Raw genomic sequence first — 20,522 nt, 5'->3', positions numbered from 1 at the left:
TGCGTTTGCTGTGGGATCTCAATATCATCTACATTCTAACTCTTTATGGTTAGTTCACCTGTCCAAGATAAAGATAAAATTACATTAATGGAGTAAAAGCTGGATGGAAAGAAGCTTTAAGTGGGTGTTAGCCCTGTATTGTGGCCCAAGTTTTCAGTAACCACCCAAAGACAGCCAATAGTTACTGAAAAGTGCGGAGTGGTGCACTGGTCCAGCTCAGAGGGGCTGGGGAGAACACTGGGAATATAAATTATTAAAATAACGCTGGTTTAAAACAACAGCAAAAAAAGTCAGGAGGGACATACACGCCAACTACGCTTTGTCAAGGATGACTAAGGGATTGTGGACAATATGTGGTTAAAAATACATGTCTGGTACATGTAGCAATAAAAGAACTATGGTGAACTAAAAGAAAAATTGACCAACAATCCCTAAGGAGTGGGGAAAAAAGTGTGCAGGTAGCCCTAATTAGCGGCTTTCCCCCTTTAGGGTGTACGCATATAAATATATTACATAATCCCTAGTAATATAGAAGAACACATACAGAGATAAAGAGCTTGAGAGAGATCACACAAATCGCGATGCAGATAGACGCATTACTGGCAATGTGTGAGGTGGGTACAGCTTGGCGTCTGGTTTCCCGTTTCTGAAATCTGGATCTCATTAAGACTTTGTACTTTTTGCTAATGAACTCTGAAAAAGGCAGTTGTGGATGACATAAATCATTTGGCATATGTTGTGATCATGGCTAATGCTCAGAGGCTCGTCTGCCTTTTGCCTCATTCAGACAGGGACCAAAAGCCGGAGTAGGATGTGCTTGACGTGTTTGGAGAAATGTCATTTTTCATATAGATCTCATGGATGATTGTACAATGGCAAGTATTCTAAGCATATGCAAAATGATCTTTGGCAGGAAGGAAGTGGAGAAATAAAAGAAAGTACAAAAATGTCATGGGCAGAAAATATGGGGAGGCAGGAGGACAAGGGAAGTGAAGGACTTTTGGAGAAAGGAGTAAGGATACCAATCCTGAAAACTTGTTACCCTCCAGCTGTTATGAATCTGTTTGTTCCACTTAATGGGAACTTGTGCTACTACTGCTGTAATAAAATCCCTGACCACCCAAAGCTTCTCCATCTCAGGCCCCACTTATACCAGAGGCCAAAAATGATTGATTGTGGATAGTCAGTAACGTAAAAGTGCCTAAGAATACAAAAAGTGTCACGACCAAACAAATATTTGACTATTAGTGGTACAGAATGACTGTCTATTACTTGGGAAGGACAGGAAAGCTTTTTGGCCAATGGGGTGCTAATACAAAATACAGGTAACGCTGTATAGTAAGTTTTATTGAAACCAACTAACTTGTACTAAAATGCAAATGTTCATCCTCCAACTCCAATTTTTCAGTGAAGACCTGAGCATGAGTAAGTGCAATGAGTGGTGTGGAACAATTCCTTCTTTACAGCTAAAACCTGTATGACAGATTTATTAAAAAGAGAAAAGGTACCAGAAAGGTCGGATTGATACATCTTGGTACATTCCAGTTAATATCTGTTTAATGAGAGAGTACAGTTGAACAAAGCTCTTACCTAATTTTTTATACCTCATGAAACAGTAATGAAGGGCTGTTGCTTGTGTTAACCTACATGCCCCACATTCCCTGTGGAGCCCCATGGATTCCATGCATCATGTTTTATTTTAAAGATGAAATTCTCTGCATTACCAATACAATTTCACCTCCACTAAAACAAAATTTGTCTCCATGAAAAGTTAACATCTTGCAAAATGTTCTTTTCTTAAATAAGAATTGTCTGCGCATTGTCTGCTTTTAATATTCCTGTGATTTCCTGAAAGTTAAGCCTGGATTTTGCAGTGAAGTCCTCTGTGCTAGGAACATAACAAGTTTATGTAACTAAAACCTTCCTAGATTTGCAAACACACCGCAGATCTTTGGTGTCAGCTTTCTGAAGTTCAGATGATTAAATAATACACGATTCGGAGAGATTTGCAAAGAACACTGCGTTTGCACTGTGTACATTGTGCCAATCTTCCGACTGATGCTAATAAATAGCACTTGTGGTTTAACCCCTTACTGCAAATGTTTGCTTAAAACCTCTAGTAATGGATTTCAGAAGGCTCTAAATCTGCATTCTGAAACAGCTGAGGGATTCTGAAATATTAGGGACAACCCAAAAGCTCCTAAAATATTGTAAAGGCATGACGCAACATTCTAGATCTGTTGATTTTGCTAAATCTGTCTAAAAACCTAGCAAGTGACACTCCAAATGCCAGAGACTTTAAAGACATTTAAAGGTCTAATTTACTTAATGAGTTAAAAAAAACACTGCACCCCCTCCATATTCTAAGCCATCTAGCTGCCTAAAAACCTTGTTCCAATGGTGGCAGCAAATTCCCGTATTTACAAGCAGAGTACACAAGTCTTGTGCAGCACTGCTTTCGCATACGCACTTCCTATAGACCTAAATGTATCAGACATTGGAGCGAAGCCCCACTCAAGTCTTTAGGATATTTTAATGTGTGCAGCACTAGAAAAAATTTCCACAGCAAAACACCAACAGGAGGTTGCTGGTGTTGGATAGAGTTAGCACATTGTGGAAGAGAGAGTGAATAGGTGAGGAGCTAAGAAGTGTTTGTTTAAGGTTACACAGTTGGTAAAATGACATATTAGGAGAAAAAAAAAAAAAAAAGCTTTGGTGAAGTGGTTGCAGAACATGAAGATACACACCCAACAAACAGAGAGTATATCACCAACAGAGAGCAAAAAACACTCATAGGTGTTCTAAGCTTTTCCCACCATAGCCTAAATTTTTTTTTTAAAAATTGCCACAGAATCGTCAAAGAAAATCAGCTCAGGCAATCCCATCTGGCAGCTTTTAAGTTTGTATGATCAGGCAGGTCATTATTGCAGAAAGAGAAAGGCGACGTGCTTCTGCAATAACTATTCTTACATTCCTGATGCCTCCAAAGGTCTAGCATAAAGTTGAGCTGTCTGTGCCAGGATGAATGAACTCCCGTGCTCCTGGAGGTAACAGACTGGTTTACATCATTTTTAATGCAACATATTCTAAAATGTTTTGGTGCATAAATATCTAACCTGCATATACCTCTAAAACTTTATATTTTAATTATATTATTATATATAATAATATATATATATATATAAAAAAGTATAATATATACAGTATTCAACCCAGAATTTTTTTTTCCAGGCAGGAAGAAATTATAGGTGGGTGGCAGCCTCTGTATTGTGACCCAACCCTTAACCACAGCCGGGTAGTTAATGAAAAGTGCCGGGTGATGTACCTGGCTATAAGACTTTGGGGAGAACACTGATATACATGATTTTTTGGCAAACTACCAGTTAGAATTCACATTCATTTTAAAATCTGATCTTCAGACAAATTGCTGAGTACAGAGGGAGAGTGTTGACCTGACAAAAATTTAAATTACAGTCCATGCAAAGCTTTTTTTTTTAACAACTTATTTACAGCAGACACCCAAGTTTTCTCGATTTCACACTTGCAGGTCTTGTCCCTCTTCCCAGTTTGTGACAGGGTAATAAAAGGAGAAGCAGCAGGCTAATAGGCTCATCCTCTGCTCCCTTCTTCTATTAGCAGGTTCCTTGACATCACATGAACACTGCGGCACAACTGGCTGCTTGTGCTACTTTTACCATTTCTAGTCAGAGCTTGTTGTACAGAGGACTGCAAAAGGCTGAGACCAATAAAAGTCAGGTACTTGTATTGCTTGCATTGAACAAAATATATTTAGTATAAGAAGGGTCAGTGTTTGCGTGTCAGAATCCGTCATCAGTCACAGAGCCAACGTCCTATTGACAGATGAGAACTGTTTCTTGGCTAAGCACGGGCATGACTAATTGATGACAGCCGTATGTCTGTGTTGGCCTGTTTCCATGAGGGGTGGGTGTGTGTAAGTGTGTGTCACCGAGTCTGGAAAGCGAACAAGACATGGTCCTGAGGCAGTGCAGATCTACTTTAAAAAAATGGAGGGGGGTGTTTCAAGGAGCAGCTGCAGTCAATGAACACCGTGAGAGCACCACAACATGATGAAAGAGCCAGATTAAACAAGAGGTTCCTGTTGCGGTTACGTAGTAATTGTATGAAATAAATCTGTATTTACAGTTTGCGGTAAACAGACAGGGCATTTAGAAGTCATTTACAATGATTAGGTAGAGTTTAGACACATCTAGCTGCCGGAGTGACATAGGAAATCTTTGATCAGGTTACCACTCTGCACAGATCAAAGGGGACCAGGGACCTTGTTTTCATTCAATGTTTCATTGACTTTTCATTGCCACTTAGGGCCGGAGCTGCTCAAGTGTCAAATCGGTGGGGGGGTACAAGCTGCACTTATTAGTTTAACAAATATGCCTCGTTATCTGTCCAAAACAAAATCTACATGTTATGCAGCAAAGCAAAGAAATCATAGTGATAATAAAGTTGATCAGGAAGCAACAGGAAACTTGGGCAGTAACCCATTCTTGTATCAAGCTTCATAAGAACCTAGAATTACCATTAACTTGGCCAATGATTTAAAGATATTGGTCTGTCTTTATTTAAAGTCGAGCCCAAATTTTCCTTTATTGGTAGCATCTTTCTCCACTCTTCTTCCACATTCAGGAGCTTTAGCCCACTTGAATTTCTACAGTGGTAAATAAATTTCCTCTTATGAGTGGAGGTTTAATCATTTCAGAATATACGCAGCTCGGTATACACTATGTTCACATTGGCCGTGAGGTTGCAGTGCGGTTACTGCTTCAATATGCCAGTGAACTGTTCCCCTCAGGGGAGATGGTACAAGCGCTTCTCCCAACAGCAGCCACATAGAAAATGAATGGAGGCAGCAGTGGATGGCACAGCTCCGCTCACTGCCACCAGCTATCCAATGTGCAGGTTCTTTAAAAACCAGCGCTGCTGTGCAAGTGACAAAGCTGCAAAACGTGTAAAAAAAAAAAAAGAAAGAAAGAAAAGGAAAAAAGCAGCAAACTTCCAGCTGCTGGGAGTCAGGCAGGATTGCCTGATTCTAAGGAAAGTCTGGAGGTAACAGGTGAGAATTTTTTAAGCAGAAAAGGTATATTATTTCTCTTCTGCAGTGAAAACCCTGTCCATTTCACTTTGTTCGTTCCATGTTTACTGGCTTCTTGATCAATTGCACAATATGTCCCTAAAATCCCTTCTCCAAATCTTGATGATCTGGAGGAGTCTAATTAGGTAACGTGATAATAATGCATGACAACATTCATTAAGGGGTTCAATGAAAGGAATACAAGTGCAATGGGAAACCTTTCAAGAATATTATAGACGGCCAATGCTGACCATTGGTCAGTTTCCTGGTTGCTATGCTTTCTGCTTTGATTATATTGAACTCAAACTGGAATAAAATATAATATTAAAATAAAATATAATAAAATAAATAAAATAAAATCAGGGCATTTGACTGTTCTCTGATGGTCCTTAACTGCATACTTGCAGTCCTGAGGCAGCAAGAACAAAAAAGGGTCAATTACAGTCACACAGCTAGTATTTTCGGATGGAATAGAAGCCCCATGATAAGGCATGATAATACTCTTCAGTGTTGAACCCAGAATGTTTTGTTTTTTTGTCAGCCCATGTACTGTGACCCAAATTTTCAGGAACCACGCAAAACCAGCCGGGTGGTTACATTGGCTATTTAGGGCAAAGTACCAGCATCTGAGTAAAGAGGTAACCCTCAACCCACCAATACTCACCAGTGATTTATCTAAAGTACAATGTCTGACAGATGCATTATGACTATGAAAGGAACTTATAGAAATACTGACCATTAGGGTGAATGCATTGTACAATTAAAGGACCGGGGATAACCCTGGAGAAAACAAAAAACTCTAGGCCAATGGGTCCTTCCATGTCTGAGGTTTAAGTTTCTACCTCCAAAATCCCATAGACATAACAATTATTATCTTTTGGAAACAAAATAGATCAAAACATGCAGATTTGGTTCTAAAGTTTGAGTTGGTTCAAAATACTGCAGACAAACCAGGGTTGGACTTAAAAAGATCAAAAACACTGATCCAGACTTTAAGGATTTCTCTTTACTAAGCAATAAAAATGATTAAGCAGGTGATGCAGGTATCATCACTTTACATGCTTGGGGAATGGGAAAAGGGTTTCAACCACAATTGGGTTTAAATAATTTTGTGTAGCACATAAAATAATGATGTTAGCAGTCAATTGAAGAAAGCTAGGTTGACTTTGAAATTTCCCTGCGTCACAGATAAACCTAAAGGAAGTAAAGGAATTATCATGAGCTTTAGTACTTCATGTTCCCATATGCCCTGTAAGCTGTCTTCCCGGACGACTGTCGAACAGCTGCACACACTGGTTGTCAAATTTATGCTGTACTGAAAATAAAATGGGAAGAGATAATTGCATGAAGTTCAGAAAGGATTTATACTTCATGAATAGAGAAAATAGGCAGTAAAGGAAGGAAAGGCCCTGAGATGACTGTAGGCAATGATTCTATGAGGAACACTGAGTCTACAATGAACACAGTGCTGGGTATTGGCTGACCTGCATAAAGGAAATCTCTCACAAACCTGGACGAAGACCAAAATTAATAGTGGAAAAATCACATCAAAATCATCATTAGAGGTAGAAATATGGGCAAATTTGGGAAGATTTAAACCCAACATTAGAGCTGAATTCCAGACAAACATTTTTTTTTAAAAAAGACACTTTGTAATCAACAAATCAATTGACTTTTTAAAGATAAAAAAATAGGGGACATTATCATTGAGATGCATGCAACCTGTGAAGGGAGCAGAGCTGCAAGACCTCCAAATAAAAGTTGTCTGCAGAAAACTACAGAGAGCGGAGACAGGACCAGAGACCCTGCACGTTGAGAGGGAGCAGCAGTGACTGGTCTTTATAACAGGAAACACAGAACAGAGGCACAATGAAGGTGAATGCTTGATGGGGAGATCGAAAGAATTTTTGTGTACTTGAAGAACACTTATGAAGCCTTCACAAAAATGAAAGCTAAGGCAGCTAAGGAGTAGTAAATTGTAGAATGAACCAGTTTTGTTTATAGGGTTTAAAGATCCATTAAATTAAACATCTATTGAAAGAGACATAGAAATTGCAATGATTGATCTTCTAGACTTTCCAAGGAAACTTTTGTAAGTATCCCCAAAGGCCGTGGAATTCACCTGCATTTATCATAATCTAACAGTCTGCAACCATAGCTGTGTACATTATGGTAACAATTTTAAAATAGCTCTCCTGTTACTGGCAATAACATGCAACTCTCCAAATGGGGTGCACAGCTAATTTTCCTTTGAGTCCTATGTAAGCCAGTGTTCCCGAGTGTCCATAAAAGGCCATCCTTAATGAAGAATCAAAAGGCAGCAAAGGAAAACTTTGACTTATATCAGGCATGCTAGCCCAAGACATGTGTTCATCTAGCCCATTCCACCAGACATCCAAATGTTTCCTTTCACTCACAGTCAGCATGAGATAAGCAGATGGTCAAGGATGGACCTCTAAGGATTTGAATGGGAAGTGAGAGTGAAAGGGATAACTGCCAGGAAACATTAAAAAGTGTGGCACGGAATAACTGACAGGGCCTTCCACTGAGAATAGAGCAAAGCACATTGTCAGTGTGAGGGCTGCAGAAGGCAGGAATATCTGTCAAACAGATCTGAGACGTTATACGACACGCAAGGTATACAATTTCACATTTTCCCTACTCTCGGAGGAGGAAAAAAAAAAAAAAGGTAAAAATATAACTGAAAAATGTTTCCACCTAAATAATGTTTATATTTTGTTTAAGATATAAAGACCTCTTTGGTGCAATGTAAGAAATAAATATTTCATTGTCTTTTGAACTCCTTGTAATACTAGATTTGTATTCGACAATTACAGCATTAAACTGAAGAACACTTGTATCTATAGGCCTGATTGCAGAATAGTTTTTTTTTCCTAAAATAACCCTTTAGCTAATATGCGATTACTATGTCATAGCTGCTTGAATAATTTTTTTTTGTTGAAAATGTTGTTTCTTTTTAGATTGACCAAATTGAAATGCATCAGTGGACAAATATTTATTTGCCTTAAAATTAAAGCTTAACAGATACAAGTGGTGCTGCAAAGCTTTTGCTGCCAGTACAAGGCAGTCATAGCTATGGAAAACCCTGGCATACATTATACAATAAGACTAATGTATCTGTAAAAATAAAGGGGCTTGCTGTAAATAATAATAATAATATTAAAATTATTAATAATAAATAAATCCCAATTTCAATGATTTTTTATTATTTATTTTGAAAATGCCTAATTCATTAAAAATAGAGGGCTAGCAGGGAACATGTTTGTGTGCAAGTACCAGAGAATGTATTCTTTGCTTTCAAGAAAAAGTAGCTACAAGTAAGCAATTTACATTGCAGCCCTTACCCCAGCTGTAACTCTCCCTTCTAAGAAGAAAGGAAAATAAAAAAAAATTTAAGACTGGCCACTTACATGCACATGGAATGTGTAAGCGATAGAAATACGTGCTGGGGGAATAGTAACTCAGGACAAGGAGTAGCTACTGCAAAATTATGATCCATTGTGAACTGCACCTTAAAGTGCAGACATCCCATGAAAAGGGGAACAACTAAGCTCTTCAGGGCAGGGTCCTCTCCTCCTCCTGTGTCACCTTCTGTATCAGTCTGTCATTTGCAACCCCTATTTAATGTAGAGAGCTGCATAATATTGATATTAACCAGGATTTATATAGCACCAACATATTACGCAGCGCTGTACATCAAATAGGGGTTGCAAATGACAGACAAATACAGACAGTGATACAGGAGGAGGAGAGGATCATGCCCCGAAGAGCTTACAACCTAGAATATGTTGGCACTATATAAATCCTGATCAACAATAATAATACCTTACAGGATGCAGATAATAAAAAATGTTTACCACACATAGCTGCAAGAAGTACGAGCGCACACACAGCTGGAACTGCACTCACCTGACCTTTTTACCCTGCTCTTTCAGCATCTTCACCAGATCTGCAATGGGGTACTGAGCTTTAGCAGCACACAGTCCATAACCTGTGAAAGAGATTGGCAATAGTAAAATGAAATCATTGAAATTAATACAATGCCAATACATGGGTTTTATTATTTTACATTTATACCTACCCAGTGCTGAACTCTCATAATTGTTAGTAAATTGATTTGAAACCCCCATAATCTGAGATGTGGGTGTGCAGCCCAAGAACTTAGGTCCCTGCAGTTCATGCAAAAAAGGCCAAGGAGGTCAACATTTTGTGACTAAATGACATTTTACGCTACAAGGAGTTTATTAAATATAGTTATATCTTCACTATATTAGGCACAATGAGATGTTACTGTGACAGTTGCAGTTTTTTCTGAAGATCATTAGTAGTTTATTGACTAGTTTTTCTACAATTAGGCATGCCTATTAATAAACCTAGCATAGATGTGCTAAATTATACTAATCTGAACTGAAGTCTGCTTATTTTACCTTGTAAAGAACACCATTTTCATTAGGGATATTAAGTGAATTGCAGCCATCAAAATCACCATAACCCTTCATATAGTTGTTTACAGTGTAACAAAAAATCCTTTACTGGTTGAAGGGGGATTGACATTCCCTTGAAAGTCATTTGACAATCTAAGTATGACCCTCATAACCCCAACCTCCTACCCAATTTACATTTATTTTGGAAATTATGTTAGATATACCAAACTATTTCAGTCTGTACTTTCTGATCCTCCAATTACCTTCCTGTAAGTCTTACCCTTTGAATTACATGAACTTTGTATGACCTCCTGAGTGCCCCAAGTAATAGTACAGTATCAAAAATATACAAAATGGGGATTGCAGATACAAAACTATTAGCAGCTCAGTCACGTCAATAATTTTTTTATATCGTGTGGAAAAAAAACAGTTGTTGAAACACTTTAAACATCAGTGTGGTTACAGTCATTATCCATCTGTCAATTACCTGGAGTAATGATGATGTTGTTGGCTTCCTTTATCATGTCAACGGCACCTTCCAGATTTATTTCTGTGTGGGTACCAGTAATTTCCATGGGTTTGCCTCCAGCAGTGGATGTAGTTCCATAGCCACCAAGAATCACATTGGTAAGGGATCTGTTCATAGCCTAGTGAAAGAAAGAACAAAGTTCAATAAATATACATACATATATATATATATATCTCATTTTTCTTCCAATGCTTTCATTGTTGCAAACTTTTGGTCTGCATGATCCAAACCCTGCATTTCCTTCTGTAGGATGGTTACATTGCCTTGCAATGTCCTACAGAAGGTTCAGTACAGCCAACCTTGTGTGCACACTTCTATGTCCTCAGTGCACCAACCTATACATCCTGCCCGGTTTCCATGTCACGGGGCAAACAATCACTTTTAGGAAAAACGCAGAAGGGATTGTGGAGTATTGAGCTCCCAAAGAGATATTGTGGAAAAGTGGAGCTTTAAGGTACAAAGGGAGATGCTTGTTAAAGCCTGCACATTATGTACAGGTAAAGGGAGGTTTAAATTCTACTTTAAGCTGCTGTCATATACAAGGATGTTCTGTGACTGATATCTGGTTTGCAGGTTTAAAAAAATTACAGGGACATCATATACAAATTATTCACAAAGAACCTCAGAGTAAAAAGAGACTGGATGGTTAACAATTATAATAATAATCGATGGGAGTGATGGGAGAATGTATTGTGGGAATGAAGTCCCAGCCTATAAGGAATGTTAAATTGGGAAAACTGTAGTCAAGATAGATAAAACCTATTACCTAGAACAGCCAACCAGATTCAATGTTTCATTCTCCAGCTCTAGAATAATGTAAGTGAAATGATGAACAACCCAGTACGTTTCCTGTAGCAACCAGAGGTTTCCTTTGCATTTCAAACATATGCATGTATGTTGGGGTCTTATAGTTTGCAAAAGGGCAAATAATGTTAAAATATGGGAGCATGGTGGCTCAGTGGTTGTCACTCTGGCCTTTGCAGCGCTAGGTCCCAGGTTTAAATCTCAGCCAGGACACTATCTGCAAGGAGTTTGCAGGTTCTCCCCGTGTGTTTGCATGGGTTTCCTTCCACATTCCAAAAACATAGTTAGGTTAATTGGCTTCCCCCCAAATTTGATCTTAGACTGTATTAAAGACATATGACTGTTATGGCAGGGACATTAGATTGTGAGCTCCTTTGAGGGACAATAACATGACATGATTATGGACTTTGTACAGCTCTGCGGAATATATTGGTGCTTTATAAATACTGTGTAAATAATAATAATAATAATAATAATAATAATAATAATAAAAAGGGGAGCTCAGTACATCACTGCATATTTATTGTATTTGGCTTCTAGGTGCTATGCTTGTGCTCATGGGACTTCATACATACTGAAAATGCGGTTCCGCCACATTTGTCCCCAGTATTTGTGAATGCATGTCATGTATGATATCAGTAGTCAGGTATAATATATAACAAGCACATTCAGTGTCAGATAATAATGTAAAAAAAAAAATCTAGGTGGAGAATTTGATGGAAATGCACAACTATATGAAACAAATTAAATTCAACATTTATTTACTCATGTGTGCTCAGATGTTCTGTGGAGGGAGTCAGTATGGATCACACGGGCTGCCATACCAAAGCGACTAATAATGTAACACAATATGCCAATTCACAGGCTCAGGATTATACCATCAAAACTGAACACAGGGATAATGTTTAGTCTGTGAATAGGAGTTATAAAAGGTATGTATGGTATGTGGCAAGACAATTTTCTCTCATTGAAAAAAAAAACTTCACATGGAACTCAGTGGCTGGCATAAATGGGTATTAGCGTGATTTTACTTTGATACAGTTCAAAAGGGTCTGCTAGGGTGAAAATAGACAAAACATTACACAGACGCTAATCTTGAAAGAAAATTGCAGACTTGCAAGTCCAACATGACTGCATGAAAGACATTTTAATATTAAAAAAATTATTTGAGTGCATTACAGGAGAATTTATAAATGAATTAAATTTACTGGCCATTCTGTAAATGAGGTTAATATTTAAGTAAATGCAAGATATTAAAGTATGGTGATTCTTCCCGCCTGAATCATGACCTTACAGTAAGGCTCAGCAAACACCCAAAGACCAGACAGCCACCTTTTTGCAACAAAGCTTTGGCAAGGGACAAGTTCACTTGTAAAAGTAAAGTTATCCATTTAGCATTCCCACCACCCCTTTAGTTGGAGCCCCCTACCTAAGTACTTACCTTCAGCTCCCAAGAATGCAAACGTCATTCATAATTTAGCTCACATTTAACTGTATGCACAGTTCTTGCAGAGCACACAGGAAAATGTATGATAGACCAGTGTTCTCCCCAGCCCCTTTCAGCAGGCGCACCACCCGGCACTTTTCAGTAACCACCCGGCTGTTTTTGGGTGGTTACTGAAGAGTTGGGTCACAATACAGGGGCAGCCACCTGCCTACAATCTCTTACCACCCAGCTGAGCACTGTGGCAGACTGATGAATGGCCGATCAAATACCATGGTGCACTCTTATGGAGGAAAGCACCGCAGGGTACCACTTGCACATCCCCTCTCTATAGAACAGAATGGTGCTGTGTGTACAATGAATATTTGTTCATTTGTCACGATCATGGAAAGATGGATTCCAGATCACAATCATCTGACGTCTGTGCAAGGTTGAACAAATGGATCATTTACATATAACTACGCTCACCCCACATACATGTACTTACACACAGGCTAAGCTCCTGTTTTTGTTTGGTCAACCTCTCTCTGATGTATGGTAGAAGTATATATTTTTTTGGATTGCAACAAACATTTATAAAACGGGTTGAAAAATTAATTTATTACCTGCTAGACTTTAAATATAGGAACAGTTGCACTTTACCAGTAGTATATAGTATCTCAACGGCGAATTGCTTTCTTTATTCTATAAAAGCCAAAACAAAATGTTGCGTGCATGGTTGACAGGGCTCAGTATATGCCCTGCGACGTACAATTTAAACTGCACATCATGCCGGTGGCCCCAGACTGACCTGGCTGATTATCTGCTTACACACATCTAATCATTCTCTGTCTGCATCATCAGACACCAAAGTGCCAAACAGAGCAGTGGAAGTCCCCAGTGCAAGGTCTCCCCAGACACGCACAGCACTGGATAATACAACAAATATGCATCTAGCCTGCCATAAGAAATGTTCTCCAAAGAAGAATGCTGGAGCAATCAAAATATTTCGACTGTCACCTCCTCATCTGCAATAGATTATCTACAGCAGATAATCCGATGCGCTGGGGCCGCTCTACGAGGATTATATCGTGTCGTTATGCTGCCCCACTGTGGTGGGACCAAACCATGACAAGAGGGAACAAGGGCTGCATACACAAAAAGTGCCATCGCACTTGTCTAACTACACAGTAAAGACTAAATAAGAAACACACTGTCATGGAAACTGCCATTAATGACTACTTCTGAAATTGCAAGATGTCTGGTTGTCTTTTTTTTTAAATTAATATTATTTATTTATTCATTCATTCATTCAAGTCACAAGCAAGCAGACTTGAGTTTTCTTTAACTTTCTTGATCTGAATACTTTTTCTCAATCATCAAGAACTCCAACAAAAGTATTAAAAAAAAAAACCCCGATGGGGTCATCAATAGCAGCTACTAAATTATATAACAGAATTACTAAGGTATAGGTACAAAAGAACTTGCCTTGTTAAGGTGAAAAAAAAAAAAAGAAAAGAAAAAATTAAAAAAAATCACTACAAGTATTCTACTTACATACCTGTCAGCCAGCTTCCTACCTTCTATATGTTACAGTGCTGCATTTTCTCTAAATTTGTAGCTACTATCCTCCTATGATAAAAAGGAAGGCAGGGACTTCTTATAACCTCCTCACACGCATGGCTCCAAGACTTTTCTAGAGATGCCCCAACTCTCTGGAATTGTCTTCCTCATCCTATTCGGTTTGCTCCTACCCTTCTGCTCATTTAAAACAGCACTCGAAACCCATTCTTTCAAACTTACCTACCCGGCTTCTTTTGTCTCCTAAAAGCCTCACTACTTCCCACAATTCCATATCCCCCTCCATTTGTGTGCTGTTCACCTCTTAGATTGTAAGCTCTTTGGGGCAGGGTCCTCTACTTCTCCTGTGTTACTGTTTGTATTTGTCTGTCATTTGCAACCCCTATTTTTTGTACAGCGCTGTGTAATATGTTGGCGCTATATAAATACTGTTTAACAAAAATAATAAAGATGGAATACATTTTCTACTAATGGGCTATTTAGTTATTTTACACTTTGGCGTGGTAGCTTTAAAACGGTTGGGTCAGCATGTCAGCCAGGTAACTCACACTAGTCAGCCTACATATTCTATAAAGAGTTTCCTTTCTAGTATTTTTATATTTGTATATTGAGTACTTTGTAATCACACGTAAAAGTTCTATATATGCTCTGCAGGTCAGCAGTGTTATATAATCCCCTCTCTATTTTTAAATCTTTTTTTAAGTGTACCAGACAGGTCAGAAGGAGCCAATCTCTATACTCAGTGATTGAGATTTTATCTCAGAAGTCGTTGCACTGGAGTGATTGTAATGAAATGCAGATTACCAGAGGGCAAATTTTAAAATCATTATATAGTATTAAAGCACAACCAAAGCCAAACTCATACAAGACAAATTCTCAAATCAATTGTGATGATCAATGTAAATTAGGTATTTTCTTTGGAAATTACCAAATATTTTTTTAACCCATGGCATGCCATATTTGGCGATTCATACCTTTTAGTTTCACAATAAGCTTCTACAATTGCTCGCCACCTACTTCCTGTGACTACTGTCTTATTTCCTTATGTAAACCCCATGGTTTCTACTCTAAATGCAGGCGGCATTATTTTTTTTTCTACTTTCGGTGACTAATGGACATACGTGTTTGAGCACAAACATTGCACATTCCTAACTGTTCCATATAACGCAGCAAACCTTTGGTTTTTTTAAACTTCCATTTCAGTTTTGTAAAGAGGGTTAAAGCTGATCAAGTGTTTATTGACATGCCCCCCATGTAAGAGGCTTCCATTGCTTGCAAGAAAACTGGCTTAGATAACATATCCCTTATAGAACAGCAAAATGGAGCAACTAAATCAGGGAACAACCCGTCTTTCCATGATGTAATAAGCAGTTTCTGGATTTGCTCTATATAATTAATACGATCGATGGTCATCTGTAATGTGTGCATAGAAACATATGTCCCAGTTTGAGAAGGAAGTGACGTTATCCCCTTCCCCCACCTACTAGATAAGCTGTAAGCTTTTCGGGGCAGGGTTCTCTCCTCCTGTATCACTGTCTGTATTAGTCAGTCATTTGCAATCCCTATTTAATGTACAGCGCTGCGCAATATGTTGGCGCTATATAAATCCTGTTTTTTAATAATAATAATCCCAGCAATCAAGATGGCCGAAGATTGTCTCTTGGAGAAAGAAGAGAAGGAAGATGGTGGCACCCTGCGATGGAATGCAGATAGGCGAGTCATAGGGGATTTGTTCTGCTTTAAATTAAATGACGATTTATATAATGTTGGTCATCTAAAGTGCCATGGCCAATAGCTAATCAGGAATACATTTTTAGCCAGACTTTTTAGGGGTTGAGACAAAGGAAAATCATTGAATTCCCCATAGTGAATGCGGGAGGGGGGGAACAGCGGAGCGGCAACCCGCTGCGTTCTCTCCCCTTCACTTTTATTATGATCATTCCTTGTTCCTCATCCGTGGATCCACCTTGTGGATGACGAGCCCTGTACACACGCCAGATTCTCGTCCGATATCAGCTCTGAGGCGAATATTAGATGAGTATCATCTGGTGTGTGTACATAGCCTTAACCCTTTAGCATTGGTAATAACCAATCCTAACAATGACATGTAGGGTCACATATATAAACCATTAAGGCCTCTTATCAGCAGCTCCAACATAAGAAGCTTTTTTAATAGCCAATTACAAGCCATGGAATGCTCCTAAGTGTAGGGTGGTCCAATTAGAACAAGCTTACAGGATGTATAGGAGGGGCCGCTATATATCCAATCCGTCCCAGACTCCAAACACTTTCAGTGCAATGATACAAAGCAGGGGAACAAACCACGGACCAGACTAACATAATATTTTTCAAACACCGCCTGACTATTCCTAAACATAAATAAGCCAACGCGGGTCTCAATTATTTTGATTTTAACAAGCCTTAGCAACTTCTACACACAAATCGGCCCGTTTAAGAAATGAGAATTAACTGAATAACCATTACATGACTTGGAGGTAAACAAATGTTGTGTTATCTGTATACTTTAAAGCGAACCAATTTAAGATGACACTGATTAAAAGCACGCAGTACAGAAGACAGGCACAAATTTGATGCAGATCTCCCTCAATTTCCTCATTTACATGCTTCCCCTACTCATCAAACCACTTCTGACATCAAAGAGCCGAGCGCCGTTTAACCCTTTTGCTGCATCTTAAGAGCTGGTGGAGGTCTGCAGAACAATCAAACCTTGTATGGTGCCAGGGAGATCAAACTTAGAAACCCGCAAGCAAAAAGTGGAGGTATGTATACTTACATAATAGTTAGAAAATACGGATTTGTTCTTGCAGCATTTGTTCATGTAGCAGTTGGCAATACATAGACCGCAAAAGCTATGATTTTTTTTTTTTTTTTGTGTTAATGTGGGCAAGAAATGTAAAAACATTTCCAGATTGTTTAACAAACAGATAGATGTTGTAATAAATCACAGCCCTAAACTTGAAAAAAAAATCAATTAGGGGTCCCCATTCAATTAAAATTCTTTGAAAGGCCAAGGGATGAATGCAGCGCATGCTTCAAATCTGTGAGTCTAAAATGCATGTAAAAATAAAGTCATAATCAGTGACACGGAAGGACCTTGTGCAAAAGAGCTTACAATCTAAAAGGTTTTACTCGTGCTTATAAAGCTTGGCACTGACCAAGGGGATATATGCAATTAATGTTGTAATTTAACATCAATAAATTGAAACCTCGGTTACTCAAAATAATTACTGTATGATCATCATCGGTAACTTCTGCTTTACTTGAGTGTTTCCCAAAACCTGTCATTGAATACAACGTGTTGATGAAGCTTTATGCCCCATTCACACCTATGCATGTTACCATATAAAGAGCCCTTTGTTTTATATATGATTCAGATTGTGATCACCGCATGCAGTGCAAGTGCAGTTTAATGTTAGAGGAAGAGTTTTTTTTCTTTTTGTTGTTTTTTTTTTTTATATCCTGCTTGCTTCAACTTTGGTGTATTTTATTTAGGACAATGGATATAAAACAAAAATTAAAATAACGGGAAAAAAAATAAAAAAAAGGAAGGGAAAATGTGTCTTGTGCTGTGTTACATTTTAACACAAGACAACAAACCTATGCTAAAAACATTTTCTCATTAAGAGAAAAGCAATTGTGTTTTCTAATGAGAAGAGGCACTAAGGCTACGTACACACATGCAATGGTTCTCGGCTGAGATCAGACGAGAATCTGGTGTGTGTATACAGCGCTCGTTGTCTATTGTTCAAACAACCATCCTGGCGGATACATGGACGATGGACAACGAATCCTAATGGAAGTGAAGGGGGTGCCGCTCTGTCGTTCTCCCCCTCCCCTCTCCATAGAGCAGAAGGGTGCTGTATGTACAGCACCCGTTCATGCATCGTGCAGTCGTTAGACCGTGTTGACTGTGTGTACATAAGTCATAACAAAAACAAAACAAACAAAAAACAGAAAACACAAAGGTGTAAAGCCAGATTTGTGAATATTCTCATGCTGAGATAACAGAGGGTTGCCCTTGTGCCATCACCAGTGGGCACTCCAAATATCCCAAGAACAGCTTGCAAAATACTACTGAAACCATTATCCTCTGACTGGAGTAAAAATGCTTGGAATCTGTGTGGTTGCTAAGAGTAGCAACATTTTTTTTTCTTTACACCTAAACTGAAAGCCACAGCTGGGAGATACTAAGAGGAAAGCTTTGGACCAAGTTCACACAGGCAGTGGTAACAGTAGATTTGAGTGGCAGCCTTTCAGCAGCCCCAACGTCATTTAACAGAGGATTTTTTGTGTTGTTTAGAATACTATTTGGCAGTAAATGCACCCAGTTCATTTTCATATGGGCAGCTGCATGCAATGGTCTTTAAGAAACTATTCAAAGGTGCCAGTAGTTACTGAACACCATTCTCACCACATGTGTGAACCAGCCCTTAGCAACAGCTACACGTACATGCAGCCTTTGCCTGTAAGGTTGTCAGTAACGGCCATTCTTCAAGCTGTACCCAGTGGGTTCCATATATGTAATCTATCTTTCCTTTTTCATTATAACATAGCTTATATACATATTGCATATAGCTTTGCAGCATTTTTAGCAGGGTGTGAAACAAACAACTGTTCAGTAAATGTAAAAAGTCGCAGCCCTCCGATGCTGCTGGTTTCCTTACCACACACATGATGTAGGAGAGAATTGCTCCGGAAGAACCAATGAGAGCTCCCACAATGGTCAGCAAGTTGTTGTTGAGCAGGAATCCCTCAGCACACAGGGCCCAGCCAGAGTAGCTGTTCAGCACGGTGATGACCACAGGCATGTCTGCACCGCCAATTGCAGCTGTGAGAGTGACACCCTGCGGGGAACATTTAATCAAATATTTAAACTCAATAGAATTAAATGGACAACCAAAAGATACTATCAAATAACGGCTGCAAACACAACCATCCCACCATCATAACCAATACATTAAAAGGAACAATAGTTCTATAGGATGCTGGTAGAACTTCTCCCAGTATTATTTCTGGTTTTCAGCAGAGTGAAGAAAGGTTAATGACCGCAAGGTCACCTATGTGCACCATAAGAACAACTAAAAACATCAAATCCACCTAGACACCTATCATGTCATGGGTTTAGGGTTTAATCCAACCAATATTCCTATGGAAAATCCAAGCGTGCAAGGCATAGATGTCATATAATTTGCCCTTTAATGGATAACCTTATGGGGGCTGAGCTGAGGGGCAAAAGTGTAACTTTTGAAGGGGCCTTGTCTTATTGCTGGAGGGGTATTAATTGGTCCACGTTTTAGTACATTTTGACATCTGGGACAGTTATTACCTCTTTCTAAGGAAGATATTAAATCCACATTGCCTATTTGAGGAAAAGATGGCTACAGATTTATAAAGGAGTGTAATAAAGGCTACCAATACCACTGTACAAGAAAATGCTCCAATAAGCAAATAAAAAGCAGCTCATTTTGTCTCTTACCATAACAGCAGAGAGGGCAGACACGGTGCCAAGGCATGTAATGCCAGTGGTGTAGCTTGGGTCCAGCATGTATGGGATCATGGCTCCAGCACTAGCTGCCAGCAAGCTAGCATTCATCATATGTCTTCCTGGCAGAAGGAGAGGTGCCGAGTTCAAGATACCTGTAAAAGAAAAGGCCGTTATAAATGGTTACCTTGTTATAAACTCCAAATTTTTAATAAAACGAGGAATCCACACATGCAACAAATTAAGTGTCTGAATGATTTAGTGTTTTGGCATTATCACTTTTTAGTGCCGTATTCACATTCATATTAAGCTGCAAAACTAAAAAAAAGCCGAGCGCCGTTTAACCCTTTTGCTGCATTTTAAGAGCTGGTGGAGGTCTGCAGAACAATCAAACCTCGTATGGTGCCGGGGAGATCAAACTTAGCAACCCGCAAGCAAATAGTGGAGGTATGGATACTTACATACGAGTTAGAAAATACGGATTTGTTCTTGCAACGTATCAGTTGGCAATACGTAGATCACAATAACTATGATACTTTTTTTTGAGTCTTATTAGTTTACAATTTTAACCGGTAACCCCCAGTGGGAAAATAAATAAAATTTAAAAAGAGACCCTGTCATTGTGCCTGTCAATCTTATTTATAATATCATCACAGTGTTCCCCTGTTGCTGCACAATATACAACCTAAAAAAATACATAGAGCAATGATGTGTTCAGAAATTGTAGTCATTCTGATGCCCCACACCTAGAAGCACCAGGAATTTTGTGGACAGAAGCAACACATGCTTAAGAAGAAAGATAGTGTTGCAAAAATACATAAATCTGGACTGAAAATATTAGTTTTCAGTAGACCTCAGCACTTGTCTGAATTAGCAAGTTATGAGATCACCTATACAAGTTCTACTATGGGGTTGTACCACTTACCTTTCTGACCTGATAGAAAAATACCTCTCTAGCTGCTCACTCCGCTCCTCCAATGACCTACTAATGACTTCCTCACTCATAACCTCATCACACGCACGGCTCCAAGATTTTTCTAGAGCTGCCCCAACTCTCTGGAATGGTCTTCCTCGTCCTATTTTCTGCTCCTTTAAATAAGCACTCAAACCCCATTTTTTCAAACTTGCCT

General features: G+C 38.9%; 1 protein-coding gene across 1 annotated transcript in view; it reads right to left on the bottom strand.

Moving 5' to 3' along the window:
• Positions 1-20,522, bottom strand: part of NNT (nicotinamide nucleotide transhydrogenase) — a 75,537-nt gene that overhangs the window by 7,465 nt on the left and 47,550 nt on the right. Inside the window, exons 16-19 of the mRNA XM_072416679.1 lie at positions 19,387-19,547; positions 18,575-18,754; positions 10,040-10,199; positions 9,038-9,119 (exon numbers count right to left, since the gene is read on the bottom strand). Of these exons, the coding sequence (XP_072272780.1) occupies positions 9,038-9,119; positions 10,040-10,199; positions 18,575-18,754; positions 19,387-19,547 (583 nt within the window). The remainder of the gene's footprint in view (positions 1-9,037; positions 9,120-10,039; positions 10,200-18,574; positions 18,755-19,386; positions 19,548-20,522) is intronic.

Source organism: Pyxicephalus adspersus, chromosome 6 (genome assembly GCF_032062135.1).
Source record: "Pyxicephalus adspersus chromosome 6, UCB_Pads_2.0, whole genome shotgun sequence".
In the NCBI taxonomy this organism is placed as follows: Eukaryota; Metazoa; Chordata; class Amphibia; order Anura; family Pyxicephalidae; genus Pyxicephalus; species Pyxicephalus adspersus.
Note: the sequence above shows the minus strand (reverse complement) of the source record. Positions and strands in the feature narration are given on the sequence as shown.